The 14557-nt window shown below is 41.7% G+C and overlaps 1 protein-coding gene across 1 annotated transcript; it reads left to right on the top strand.

The window, feature by feature from the left end:
- The first annotated feature begins 1615 nt into the window (after positions 1–1615).
- Positions 1616–11885, top strand: LOC135525531 (nuclear factor 7, brain-like). Its single transcript, XM_064953201.1, has 6 exons — positions 1616–2242; positions 10446–10541; positions 10631–10861; positions 10954–10976; positions 11060–11178; positions 11278–11885. The coding sequence occupies exons 1-6, from the start codon at positions 1838–1840 to the stop codon at positions 11805–11807; spliced, it is 1404 nt and encodes a 467-aa protein (XP_064809273.1). The 5' UTR covers positions 1616–1837; the 3' UTR covers positions 11808–11885.
- Positions 11886–14557: the final 2672 nt, after the last annotated feature.

Below are 14557 nucleotides of genomic sequence, written 5' to 3'. Positions count from 1 at the left end.
TTAAGAAGTACACCATGCTCAAACATATGATCTACAAGACACTCTTCATTAAGAAGTACACCATGCTCAACCATCCAATCTACAAGACGCTCTTCTTTAAGAAGTACGCCATGCTCAAGCATACGATCTACAAGACACTCTTCTTTAAGAAGTAAGCCATGCTCAACCATCCGATCTACAAGACACTCTTCTTTAAGAAGTAAGCCATGCTCAACCATACGATCTACAAGACACTCTTCATTAAGAAGTACACCATGCTCAACCATCCGATCTACAAGACACTCTTCTTTAAGAAGTAAGCCATGCTCAACCATACGATCTACAAGACACTCTTCATTAAGAAGTACACCATGCTCAACCATCCGATCTACAAGACACTCTTCTTTAAGAAGTAAGCCATGCTCAACCATACGATCTACAAGACACTCTTCTTTAAGAAGTACACCATGCTCAACCATCCGATCTACAAGACACTCTTCTTTAAGAAGTACGCCATGCTCAACCATACGATCTACAAGACACTCTTCTTTAAGAAGTACGCCATGGTCAACCATACGATCAACCAGACACTCTTCTTTAAGAAGTACACCATGCTCAACCATCCGATCTACAAGACACTCTTCTTTAAGAAGTACGCCATGCTCAACCATCCGATCTACAAGACACTCTTCTTTAAGAAGTACGCCATGCTCAACCATCCGATCAACAAGACGCTCTTCTTTAAGAAGTACGCCATGCTCAACCATCCGATCTACAAGACACTCTTCTTTAAGAAAAACCACCACCGCTTTATTCATCCGTGACACATAAGCAACATTCTCATATCCCGCCTTCTCTCCTATGGCGACCAGAAACTCCTCCACAGTGTCAGTAGCTTCAGTAACACACCTAAAGCCGTGCCGAAGTGACAGGGACGGCGTTCCCATGTGGGTTGCCATCCCCGCCAAAACCAGGATAATTTCGACACGAAAAACAATAGACTTAATTCTACCACAACAACTAAATAAAAATAATAATGACCTTAATCATGCAGAGGAAGAAAACAAAAGATACCACCAAGAAAAGGAAATGAAAAACAAAGATATCGAACTCTACACAACACAATTCCCAGCATGCACGTTTCCCATGCCATGCAATAAAGCCCCTTGAATTGAATTGAGAAAGAGAAAGAAAGAGTACAGCAGTGACACAGTAGCAGGTCCACCACTTGTATCTGGCACAGCTGATTAATGAGATCCCATTGACTCTGCTCATTCATATTCAGGAAACACATCTACATCTATCATGCTGCTCTGGCCTGATCCCAGAGAGCCAAGCTGAAAGTTGGTGGCTGAAAGACACAATGACACTGAACACCGCCAGAGCAGCATGCATTCTTCCCTGCCCTGCCTCCAGTCCTACCATGCCAAACCTCAACAACTGGAGAAACACATGGGATCTCTCTCTCTCTCTCTCTCTCTCTCTCTCTCTCTCTCTCTCTCTCTCTCTCTCTCTCTCTCTCTCTCTCTCTCTCTCTCTCTCTCTCTCTCTCTCTCTCTCTCTCTCTCTCTCTCTCTCTCTCTCTCTCTCTCTCTCTCTCTCTCTCTCTCTCTCTCTCGTCAAAGCCACACCCATACCCTCCCATACATGCACACATAGGGAAATTATTTTCCTGTGTAACCTGATTTACTGTCATCTCCACTCCGTTCTCCACCTGTTGAGGGTGAAGTGCGGATCACTCCGGGGCTCACTCTCTAGGCCACAATCTCACACTGGGACTGGAGTTAGTTGATCAGAGAGAATTTATCCTACAGATACAAGACAACATTTGGAAGAGGGAGTGACAACAAATTAATAAATGGCTTCCAGTTCATTTTTCCCAGAAGAGGATTTATCTTGTCCTGTGTGCTGTGACATCTTCGTTGATCCAGTCGTTCTGTCATGTAGCCACAGCATCTGTAAAACCTGTCTGCAGAACTTCTGGAAACAGAAGGGATCTCAGGAATGCCCATTCTGCAGGAGAAGATCCTCGAAGACTGAACCTCCCTCTAACCGGGTCTTAAAGAACCTGTGTGAGTCCTTCTTACAGACGAGAATTCAGAGAGATTCAGCAGGACCTGCGGTGCTCTGCAGTCTGCACAATGAGAATCTCAAGCTCTTCTGTCTGGAGGATAAACTGTCCATCTGCTTTGTGTGCCAGGCCTCAAAGAAACATAAATATCATGACTGTGTCCCAATAGATGAGGCTGCACAGGATTACAAGGTAAGAGAACCTGTTTAACTTGCTTTAGATTTACATGAGTCATGCTGAAACTGCTTTCCTGTCATTGTTGGGCGGCAGGGTAGCCTAGTGGTTAGAGTGTTGGACTAGTAACCGGAAGGTTGTGAGTTCAAACCCCAGAGCTGACAAGGTACAAATCTGTCGTTCTGCCCCTGAACAGGCAGTTAACCCACTGTTCCCAGATCATCATTGAAAATAAGAATGTGTTCTTAACTGACTTACCTGGTTAAATAAAGGTACAATTAAAAAAATTGGCAAAAGTGATGACATTTCGGAATATGAACCCACTATAGTTCACAAGTGTCAGACTAGAAACAAAAGGGCAGAGACATATCTTGTTTGGAGCTATGTTAGATTCCATACATGTACTACTGTATGTGAGTAGTTGTCAGGATTATACTAAACCAACTAGTGTCTAGGCTATTTGATTCAGAATTTTAGGACCCCTTTAGGTATAGAAAAAAACATACAAAAATGATTTGATGAAACATTGAATTTAGCCTTACTGCTATTAGCCCATAGAAACACAATGATTCATACAGTGCATTTGGAAAAAGTATTCAGACCACTTGCATTTTAATGCTTTTTTTTAACATTACACCCTTACATTCTAAAATATATTAAATTATATTTTTTTTCTTATCGATCAACACAAAATAACCCATAATGACAAAGTGAAAACAGGTTTTTAGAAACTGTGGGACCTTATATAGACAGGTGTGGGCCTTTCCAAATCATGTCCAATTAATTGAATTTACCACAATGGACACAGGATGCACTGGAGCTCATAGCAAAGTTCTGAATACTTATGTAAATAAGGAATTTCTGTTTAAAAATTTTATATATTTGCAAAAAAATTATAAAAAAAGTTTTTGCTTTGTCAATATGGGGTATTATGTGATAAAAAAAAGAAAGATTTTAGAGTCAAGGCCGTAACGTAACAAAATACGGAAAAAGTCAAGGGGTCTGAATACTTGAGCATGGTGTAATTCTTAAAGAAGAGCGTCTTGTTGATTGGATGGTTGAGCATGGCGTACTTCTTAAAGAAGAGTGTCTTGTAGATCATATGGTTGAGCATGGTGTACTTCTTAAAGAAGAGCGTCTTGTAGATCGTATGGTAGAGCATGGCGTACTTCTTAAAGAAGAGTGTCGAGTTGATCGTATGGTTGAGCATGGCGTACTTCTTAAAGAAGAGTGTCTTGTTGATCGGATGGTTGAGCATGGTGTACTTCTTAAAGAAGAGCACCTTGTAGATCATATGGTTGAGCATGGCGTACTTCTTAAAGAAGAGCGTCTTGTAGATCGGATGGTTGAGCATGGCGTACTTCTTAAAGAAGAGGGTCTTGTTGATCGGATGGTAGAGCATGGCGTACTTCTTAAAGAAGAGTGTCGAGTTGATCGTATGGTTGAGCATGGCGTACTTCTTAAAGAAGAGTGTCTTGTTGATCGGATGGTTGAGCATGGTGTACTTCTTAAAGAAGAGCACCTTGTAGATCATATGGTTGAGCATGGCGTACTTCTTAAAGAAGAGCGTCTTGTAGATCGGATGGTTGAGCATGGCGTACTTCTTAAAGAAGAGGGTCTTGTTGATTGGATGGTTGAGCATGGCGTACTTCTTAAAGAAGAGTGTCTTGTAGATCATATGGTTGAGCATGGTGTACTTCTTAAAGAAGAGTGTCTTGTTGATCGGATGGTAGAGCATGGCGTACTTCTTAAAGAAGAGTGTCGAGTTGATCGTATGGTTGAGCATGGCGTACTTCTTAAAGAAGAGTGTCTTGTTGATCGGATGGTTGAGCATGGTGTACTTCTTAAAGAAGAGCACCTTGTAGATCATATGGTTGAGCATGGCGTACTTCTTAAAGAAGAGCGTCTTGTAGATCGGATGGTTGAGCATGGCGTACTTCTTAAAGAAGAGGGTCTTGTTGATTGGATGGTTGAGCATGGCGTACTTCTTAAAGAAGAGTGTCTTGTAGATCATATGGTTGAGCATGGTGTACTTCTTAAAGAAGAGTGTCTTGTTGATCGGATGGTAGAGCATGGCGTACTTCTTAAAGAAGAGCACCTTGTAGATCATATGGTTGAGCATGGCGTACTTCTTAAAGAAGAGCGTCTTGTAGATCGGATGGTTGAGCATGGCGTACTTCTTAAAGAAGAGTGTCTTGTTGATTGGATGGTTGAGCATGGTGTACTTCTTAAAGAAGAGTGTCTTGTTGATCGTATGGTTGAGCATGGTGTACTTCTTAAAGAAGAGTGTCGAGTTGATCAGATGGTTCAGCATGGTGTACAGTGTCTATGCCTATACAGTGTCTATGCCTATACAGTGTCTATGCCTATACAGTGTCTATGCCTATACAGTGTCTATACCTATACAGTGTCTATACCTATACAGTTTATATACCTATAACTTATATATAGGTATAGACACTGTGTAGGTATATAAACTGTATAGGTATATAAACTGTATAGGTATAGACACTGTATAGGTATATAAACTGTATAGGTATAGACACTGTATAGGTATATAAACTGTATAAGTATAGACACTGTATAGGTATAGACACTGTATAAGTATAGACACTGTATAGGTATAGACACTGTATAGGTATAGACACTGTATAGGTATAGACACTCTATAGGTATATAAACTGTATAGGTATAGACACTGTATAGGTATAGACACTGTATTGGTATAGACACTGTATTAGTATATAAACTGTATAGGTATAGACACTGTATAGGTATAGACACTGTATAGGTATAGACACTGTATATATATAGATATATATATATACTGTATCCAGTAAATCATTTTATTTTCACTTTGATATTATAGAGTATGTTTTGGACACACCTACTCATATATATTGGACACACCTACTCATATATATTGTACACACCTACTCATATATATTGGACACACCTACTCACTCAAGTTTTTTTGCTTTTTTTAAAAGAATGCCAAGAGAAAAGAAAACCATTCCTCATGAAGCTGGTTGAGAGAATGCCAAGAGCATGCAAATCTGTCATCAAGGCGAAGGGTGGCTACTTTGAAGAATCTGAAATCTAAAATATATTTTGATTTTGTTTAACACTTTTTTGGTCACTGCATGATTCCAAGTGTGTTGTTTCATAGTTTTGATGTCTTCACTATTATTCTGTAATGTAGAAAATAGTAAAAAATCAAGAAAAACCCTTGAATGAGTAGGTGTGTCCAAACTAGACTGGTACTGTATATAGACAGTGCCTTCAGAAAGTATTCAGAGCCCTTGACTTTATCCACATGGTTATGTTACAGCCTTATTCTAAAATGGATTCAAATAATTCCTCAGCAATCAACGCACAATACCACAATACCCCATAATGACAAAGTAATGACAAAGTGAAAACAGGTTTTTAGTAATTTTGCACATTTATAAAAAATGTAAAACAGAAATTTGCTGTCTAGCCATGCATGATCCACAACACCTTGACAGAGCTTGAAGAATTTCGTAAAGCATAATAGGCAAACTTCTCTGATTCAGAGGGGTTGGGTTAAATGAAGACGACACATTTTACCTCTTAGGGCTGAGATCCCGCTAACGGGATCGATATGACAACAGCCAGTGGAAGTGCAGGGCGCCAAATTCAAAACAAAAGAAATCTCATAATTAAAATTCCTCAAATATACAAGTATTTGACATCATTTTAAAGATACACTTCTTGTTAATCCCACCACAGTGTCAGATTTAAAAAAGGCTTTACGACGAAGCACACCAAACGATTATGCAGAGAGCCACATCAATATACAGAATTACTCATAATAAACATTGATAAAAGATACAAGTGTTATGGGTGGAACTTTAGATAAACTTCTCCTTAATGCAACCATTGTGTCATATTTCTTAAAAGCTTTATCGAAAAAGCACACCATGCAATAATCTGAGTACAGCGCCCAGAGACCAAAACAACCCAAACAGATATCCGCCATGTTGTGTAGTCAACAGAAGTTAGAAATAGCAATATAAATATTCACTTATCTTTTATGATCTTCATCCGAATGCACTCCCAGGAATCCCAGTTCCACAATAAATGTTTGATTTGTTTGGTAAAGTCCATAATTTATGTCCAAATACCTCCTTTTTGTTAGCGTGTTTAGCCCAGAAATCCAAATTCAGGACGTGTGATCACTAGGTGCAGACGAAAAGTCGAAAAGTTCAGTTACAGTCCGTAGAAACATGTCAAACGATGTATAGAATCAATCTTTAGGATGTTTTTAACATACATCATCAATAATGTTCCAACCAGAGAATTATTTTGACTGTAGAATTGCAATGGAACGCAAGCTAACTATCACATGAACGCGAGTGGCCAGCTCATGCCTTTCTGACAGACCCCTGACTCATTCCCCTCTCATTTGCCCCTCCTTCACAGCAAAAGCATCTAACAAGGTTGTAAAGACTTGACATCTAGTGGAAGCCTTAGGAAGTGCAATTAGACCTCATAGACACTGTATATTCGATAGGCAAAGGGTTGAAAAACGACAAACTTCAGATTTCCCACTTCCTGGTTGGATTTTTCCCCAGGTTTTTGCCTGCCATATGAGTTCTGTCATACTCACAGACATCATTCAAACAGTTTTAGAAACCTCAGAGTGTTTTCTATACGAATATACTATAATATGCATAATATGCATATATTAGCAACTGGGCCTGAGTAGCAGACAGTTTACTCTGGGCATCTTATTCATCCAATCTAGTCAATACTGCCCCCAGCCATAACAAGTTAAATGCATTGTTGTGCAACTGACTAGCTATCCCCTTTCTCCTTTCCCAATGCACAATGCTCTTATGACGATTACCGTAATTTCCGGACTATAAGCCGCTACTTTATTCCCACGCTTTTATGGATTTTATGGATTTTTATGGATTTTTGGATTTTATGGATTTAATTTATGGATTTTTCCCGCTTTCACAAGATTCATGCCTCCAACAAACTGAGCACCGTCACATAATGTGACGTAAATCGAGCGCGCTCAAACTTCCCATCATTCTGATTACAGTAGTAATTTTGTCACCCTCATCATGGCAAAGACTCGGAGAAATGCATATGATGCAGCTTTCAAGTTGAAGGCGATCGATCTGGCTGTTGGAAAAGGAAATAGAGCTGCTGCATGGGAGCTTGGCCTTAATGAGTCGATGATAAGACGTTGGAAACAGCAGCGTGAGGAACTGACTCAGTGCAAAAAGACAACAAAAGCTTTCAGAGGGAAGAAAAACAGATGGCCCAAAGTATTTGCAGCCACTCGACATCAGTGTAAATGCATTTAAGGTGGCGCTCCTTGTTCAGTGGAAGGCTTGGATGATAAGTGGGGAGAAATCCTTCACTAAAACGGGCCGCATGCGAAGAGCAACTTATGGTCAAGTCTGCCAGTGGGTCCTGACAGCGTGGAGCATTGTCGAAAAATCCACTATCATCAACGGGTTTCGAAAGGCTGGACTGCTTCGTGTTGAAGGGGCAGCATGAGCTCAGCGGGGTATTTGCCTCCGGATGAAAGTAAGGCTACTGTTTTAATTTTTGTTACAAGCCGTGTTTCGTTAAAGCCTATTAATTTTTGTTACAAGCCGAGTTTCGTTAAAGCCTATTTATTTTTGTTACAAGCCGAGTTTCGTTAAAGCCTATTTATTTTTGTTTACAAGCCGTGTTTCGTTTAAAGGCTGTGTAAAGTTCATTTGTTTCAATGTACCGGTAGGCACCTGCGGCTTATAGACATGTGCGGCTTATTTATGTACAAAATACATATTTTTTAATAATTCAGTGGGTGCGGTTTATATTCAGGTGCGCTTAATAGTCCAGCAATTACGGTACCCAAGAAGACTCACAGCTGTAAACACTGCCAAATGTGTTTCTAACATGTTTTGACTCAGGGGGGGGGGATATTAGTGTGTTATTCTTGATTCATCTTTCGTTCTTCCAATTTGACCTTAGATTATTTTGTGTAGATCGTTGACCCCCCCCAAAAAAAGACAATTCAATCCATTTGAATCCCACAATAAAATGTGAAGAAATCTAAGGGGGATGTCACACCCTGACCATAGTTTATTTGTATGTTTCTATGTTTTGGTTGGTCCGGGTGTGATCTGAGTGGGCATTCTATGTTGGATGTCTTGTTTGTCTATTTCTATGTCTGGCCTGATATGGTTCTCAATCAGAGGCAGGTGTTAGTCATTGTCTCTGATTGGGAACCATATTTAGGTAGCCTGGGTTTCACTGTGTGTTTGTGGGTGATTGTTCCTGTCTTTGTGTTTTGCACCAGATAGGGCTGGTTTCGGTTTTTGTACGTTTGTTATTTTGTTAGTTTCATCGTGTATAGTTTCCTTATTAAATAAAATGAATCACAACTTTGCTGCATTTTGGTCCGCTCCTCCTTCCCACAACGAAAGCCATGACAGGGGAAAATATTTATCCCAGACTAACATTTCTCATTCTTCATTTGGGTGTATTGTTTTGTATTGCTAGGCATTGTTGGAGATAAACACGCAAGAATTTTGCTGCACCTGCGATAACATCTGCAAACTGCACACAACCAATAAGATTTCATTGGACACGCACACACATGCGCGTGCGCACACAGGCACACACACACACACACATGCGCACACAGGCACATACACACAGGCACACAGGCACATACACACACACACACACACACACACACAGGCGCACACACAGGCACACTACACACACACAGGCACACACAGGCACACACACACACACAAGCAAAGATTTTAACATAGTGTTTACAACTTACATATTTTGCACACTTTGACAAACATAATTACGTTGTGTATGTTTCTTCATAAAGTCATTATTATTCAACATGTCCTCAACTCACAACCTATTGGTTCACGGAATCCCAATCATCCTGCTATGCCACCGCGTAGTAGGTGTTACCGTGTAGGTGTTACCGTGTAGGTGTTACTGACTGACTGGTTTCACCTGTATTCCTACAACTTTACACTTCCAAGTACATCTCAGCTCTGTTAAAAAATACTCGCAAGAAAAACTCATTTATCAGAAGTCACATGAAAACAGAATACTATGCCCCACCAACATTAGACAACAATAATGAAAACACTATACTGAAAACACAAACTAAAATCTCAAATAAAGTGAAATCAATGAAGAGAGAATAGTCATATTAACTAATAACTAAGGGTGTGTTCATAAACTCCCTCTGGCTATCTACTCTGATCTCAGGGCACTCTTTGTATTCCCTCTACAGGAATACATTGGATATGATCACATTGGATGTGTGTGCTGTTAGAACACATTGGATGTGTGTGCTGTTAGAACACATTGGATGTGTGTGCTGTTAGAACACATTGGATGTGTGTGCTGTTAGAACACATTGGATGTGTGTGCTGTTAGAACACATTGGATGTGTGCTGTTAGAACACATTGGATGTGTGTGCTGTTAGAACACATTGGATGTGTGTGCTGTTAGAACACATTGGATGTGTGCTGTTAGAACACATTGGATGTCTGCTGTTAGAACACATTGGATGTGTGCTGTTAGAACACATTGGATGTGTGCGCTGTTAGAACACATTGGATGTGTGCGCTGTTAGAACACATTGGATGTCTGCTGTTAGAACACATTGGATGTGTGCTGTTAGAACACATTGGATGTGTGCTGTTAGAACACATTGGATGTGTGCTGTTAGAACACATTGGATGTGTGCTGTTAGAACACATTGGATGTGTGCTGTTAGAACACATTGGATGTCTGCTGTTAGAACACATTGGATGTGTGCTGTTAGAACACATTGGATGTGTGCTGTTAGAACACATTGGATGTGTGCTGTTAGAACACATTGGATGTGTTCTGTTAGAACACATTGGATGTGTGCTGTTAGAACACATTGGATGTGTGCTGTTAGAACACATTGGATGTGTTCTGTTAGAACACATTGGATGTGTTCTGTTAGAACACATTGGATGTCTGCTGTTAGAACACATTGGATGTGTGCTGTTAGAACACATTGGATGTCTGCTGTTAGAACACATTGGATGTGTTCTGTTAGAACACATTGGATGTGTTCTGTTAGAACACATTGGATGTGTGCTGTTAGAACACATTGGATGGAATGAACAGTTCTGTTAGATCTGCTGCATAACAGTATAGTGAGGTTTTGTCTCATTCTAGGAGCAACTCCAGACTGCCCTGAAGCCCTTGCAGAATAAAATGGAAGTCTTCAATGAAGTTAAACAAACCTTTGATCAAACAGCTGAGCACATTAAGGTATGTATAAATCATACAAGTGTTCCTTAGTAAGATAGGTATTATTGGAGAATTCCAATTATAAAACAAGTGTTTGATATTGTCTCCAGAGTCAGTCCCAGTACACAGAGAAACAGATTAAGAAGGAGTTTGAGAAGCTTCACCAGTTTCTACTGGATGAAGAGGCAGTCAGCATCGCTGCACTGAGGAAGGAAGAGGAGCACAAGAGTCTGATGATGATGAAGAAGATTGAGAAGATAAAAAGAGAGATATTGACCCTTTCAGACACAATCAAATCCATAGAGGTGGAGTTGAGAGCTACAGACATCTCATTCCTGCAGGTCAGAACTTCTCTCTCATGTAGTCATTGTGGTCCTACAGTAAATACTAAACCCTTTTGCCCAATAATCACATTTTATCATATGCTTTACAGAACTTCAAGGCCACCATGAAAGCGTAAGTATGTTGCCTTCTGTCTCTCTTGTCTGGGGTTCTGAACCCAAGCCCACAGCAGCACTAACTCCTGAACATTCTTCCAGAGCCCACTGCACACTTCCGGACCCAGAGAGGGTTTCAGGAGCGCTGATAGATGTGGCCAAAAGCCTTGGCAACTTGCAGTTCAGAGTCTGGGAGAAGATGCAGTGGATTGTCAAACACTGTGAGTACAAAATTGATAATATTAATGAACAGAGTTAATTGAAAAGCCAATATAATAAGACATGTATTGTTCATACAATATGACCTCTTTTGTTTTTAGCCCCTGTGATTCTTGACCCCAACACTGCACATCCCTGTCTGTCTCTGTCTGATGATCTGACCACTGTGAGATGCTCAGACCAAAGGCAGCAGCTCCCTGACAACCCGGAGCGGTGTATGTTCTACGCAGATGTTCTGGGCTCTGAGGGGTTCAGCTCAGGGAAGCACAGCTGGGAGGTGGAGGTGGGGGATCACCCTTACTGGTTTCTAGGAGTGATTGAAGAGTCCATCAACAGGAAGGTAGAGATAAATAGAACACCAAGGTTTGGAATATGGCAAATTGGGCAGATGTCTGGTCGGTATATAGAAGCAGATGGGACATTTGGTATGAAGAGGAGACCCCGGAGGGTCAGAGTGGAGCTGGACTACAACAGGGGGGAGTTGTCCTTTTACGACCCCAAGGACATGACACTTATCCACACATATAAAGAAAGGTTTACTAAGCGACTTTACCCATTTCTCTCTGTTGGACTGGCTGTTGGTGCCAACAACCCTGATTTACAGATCTGCCTATCAAAGAGTTGTCTTTGACAGTGCTGTCATCACAGGGATGTGTCCAGCTCCTTTATTGGCCCAATAACAAGCTTTATTTAATTTTAACACATTAGAAAGTTCGAAACAAACCCCACTCGTCGTTCACTGCACATAGAACCCCATCCAATCGAAATCTCCAGACGGTTTTCCATCCTCCTATATGCATACTCCAGTGTGAGCTGAGCCGGCACAAGCGCTAGCAGCACAACTCTGGGGTCTGTACACCCCATCCCCTGCATCTCATGTTTCCTGGTCTTCCACACTGCCATTTTTAACTGTCCCAATCAGTAGTTTACTAGGCAGTCCCTTCACCTATTGGCTATGCTATACCTACAGTAGGTCCTCCAACATATGGGGCCAGAGTCAGCCCCCAAAATCAAGGTAGGGTGGTTGGTCGGGGTCGAGGGAGGGAGGGAGTGAGGGAGGGAGGGAGGGAGGGAAGGAAGGAAGGAAGGAAGAAGGGAGGGGTGGAGGGGTGGAAGGAAGTAAGAAGGGAGGGAGGGAGGGAGGGAGGGAGGGAGGGGGAGGGAGGGAGGGAGGGAGGGAGGGCAGGCGGGAGGGAGGGAGGGACAGAGGGAGGGGGGGAGGTAGGGAGGACTTATAACTCGATTATCTAGCAACCCAAAGGTTGTGAGATTCAATCTCATCACGGATAACTTTAGTATTTTTTATAATTAGCAACCTATTAACCACTTACTACTTTTTAGCTACTTCGCAACTACTTAGCACGTTAGCTAACCCTAACCTTCTATATGAGAGGCTTATACAGGGAGCGCCAACATCCTCTCAGAGAGGACCCACGTTCCCAAACCCCGTCCCCCGGCCACCCCGTTGCCCTCAGCCCATGCAGATTGTCTTTCTGAGCCACCTTCACAGCTACCATGTACAGAGCTTTTTGCTGTGCAAAAGGCTCCCAGCTTTGGAGTCTTGAACAATAGGATCATTTCCTCACCCTACTGGTATTCTCCTCAGTGGCAGCAATGGTGAAAGGAGGTAGGTTAGTGTCATTCGTGGTTAGACGGTTCCAGTCTCCCTGAACGAGCCCGGAAGTGCAGCATGGACCCCCTCCACCACCTGCTGCAGCATGGACCCCCTCCACCACCTGCTGCAGCATGGACCCCTCCACCACCTGCAGTAGCAGCCTGGCTGACTCTACGGATGAGGCCTTCGCCATGTCGCTGGCAGATTTCTATCCATCCTCTTCTTGCAGGTCACCCAACTTAGTGATCCCCGCTATCACAAGCTGGCACAGGTCAGCACTCTGGACTGAATGAATGGGTTGTGCAATGGTGTGCAATGGTGGCTTCTCCATTATCGGTGGCCGTGAAACGTCTCTGTGAGCAGATAGTATTTTTCCACGCCCAAAGCACAGCATGGTAGAACGAAGTAATGGCTGAGATATCGACCTGCTCCAGATCCAACAGGCAAAAGAGGGAGGGTCCCCTGCTCTCCTCAGAACAGCCCAAGCACTGTCCCTCCAGCACACACCCTTCTGGTACAGAAGTCTCTTTGCAGCTTTAACACAGAAAGCTGTCTCTCTGGACCCGATGTCCAACAGCCCTTGGCCCCCGTCATGCAAAGGGAGATGTAACACTTCTGCATGTGTTCAGTGTTGACCAAAATAAATCCAACTGTTACATCTGCAGATGCTAGAAGAGATTCTGTGGTGTTCCAACACCGTCAGCCTGTGCTAGAGCATTGAAGCGGCCAAGTTATTATCAACCAGTGGCAACAACCACCGCCATTTAGACAACTTAACCGCAACCTTGTCCAGCAGCCCCTCCCAGTTTCTCTCCTGAAACTCTGAGGCCCCTAAGAGCACCCTTAAAACCTCTCTGAGATAGGTGGGACGCAATTGTCCCACTTGGCCAATAGCCAGGGAAAATGCAGAGCGCCAAATTCAAATAAAATACCATTAAAATCTAACTTTCATTAAATCACACATGTAAGATACCAAATTAAAGCTACACTCATTGTGAATCCAGCCAACATGTCAGATTTCAAAAAGGCTTTTCGGCGAAAGCATAAGATGCTATTATTTGATTATAGCACAACAGTAAACAATGAGAGAGTAGCATATTTCAACAATGCAGGCGCGACACAAAACAAAATAAAATATAAATCATGCCTTACATTTGATGAGCTTCTTTTGTTGGCACTCCAATATGTCCCATAAACATCCCAAATGGTCCTTTTGTTCGATTAATTCCATCCATATATATCCAAAATGTCCATTTATTTGGCGTGTTTGATCCAGAAAAACACTGGTTCCAAATTGACCAACGTCACTACAAAATATCTCAAAAGTTACCTGTAAACATTTCACATTACTTTTGTAATACAACTTTAGGTATTTTTAAATGTAAATAATCGCTAAAATTGAAGACGGGATGATCTGTGTTTAATACAGGAAGACAACAAACTCAAGCATGCTTTCTGGTCTTGCGCAACTATCAAACAGTACACATAACGTGACACTCTTTCAAGATGGCCGTACTTCTTCATCACACAAAGGAATAACCTCAACCAATTTCTAAAGACTGGTGACATCCAGTGGAAGCGGTAAGAATTGCAAACAAGTCCCTTAGAAATCTGTTTTCAGTGACCTAAAAAACAACAACATCTGAATGGTTTGTCCTGGGGGTTTTGCCTGCTACATAATTCTGTTATACTCACAGACATGATTCAAACAGTTTTAGAAACTGCAGAGTGTTTTACTAATAATGATATGCATGTCTTATATTCTG

This window comes from Oncorhynchus masou, chromosome 32, assembly GCF_036934945.1.
Source record: "Oncorhynchus masou masou isolate Uvic2021 chromosome 32, UVic_Omas_1.1, whole genome shotgun sequence".
NCBI lineage: Eukaryota > Metazoa > Chordata > Actinopteri > Salmoniformes > Salmonidae > Oncorhynchus > Oncorhynchus masou.
The sequence above is the reverse complement of the archived record's forward strand: the minus strand, read 5'-3'. Positions and strand labels throughout refer to the sequence as shown.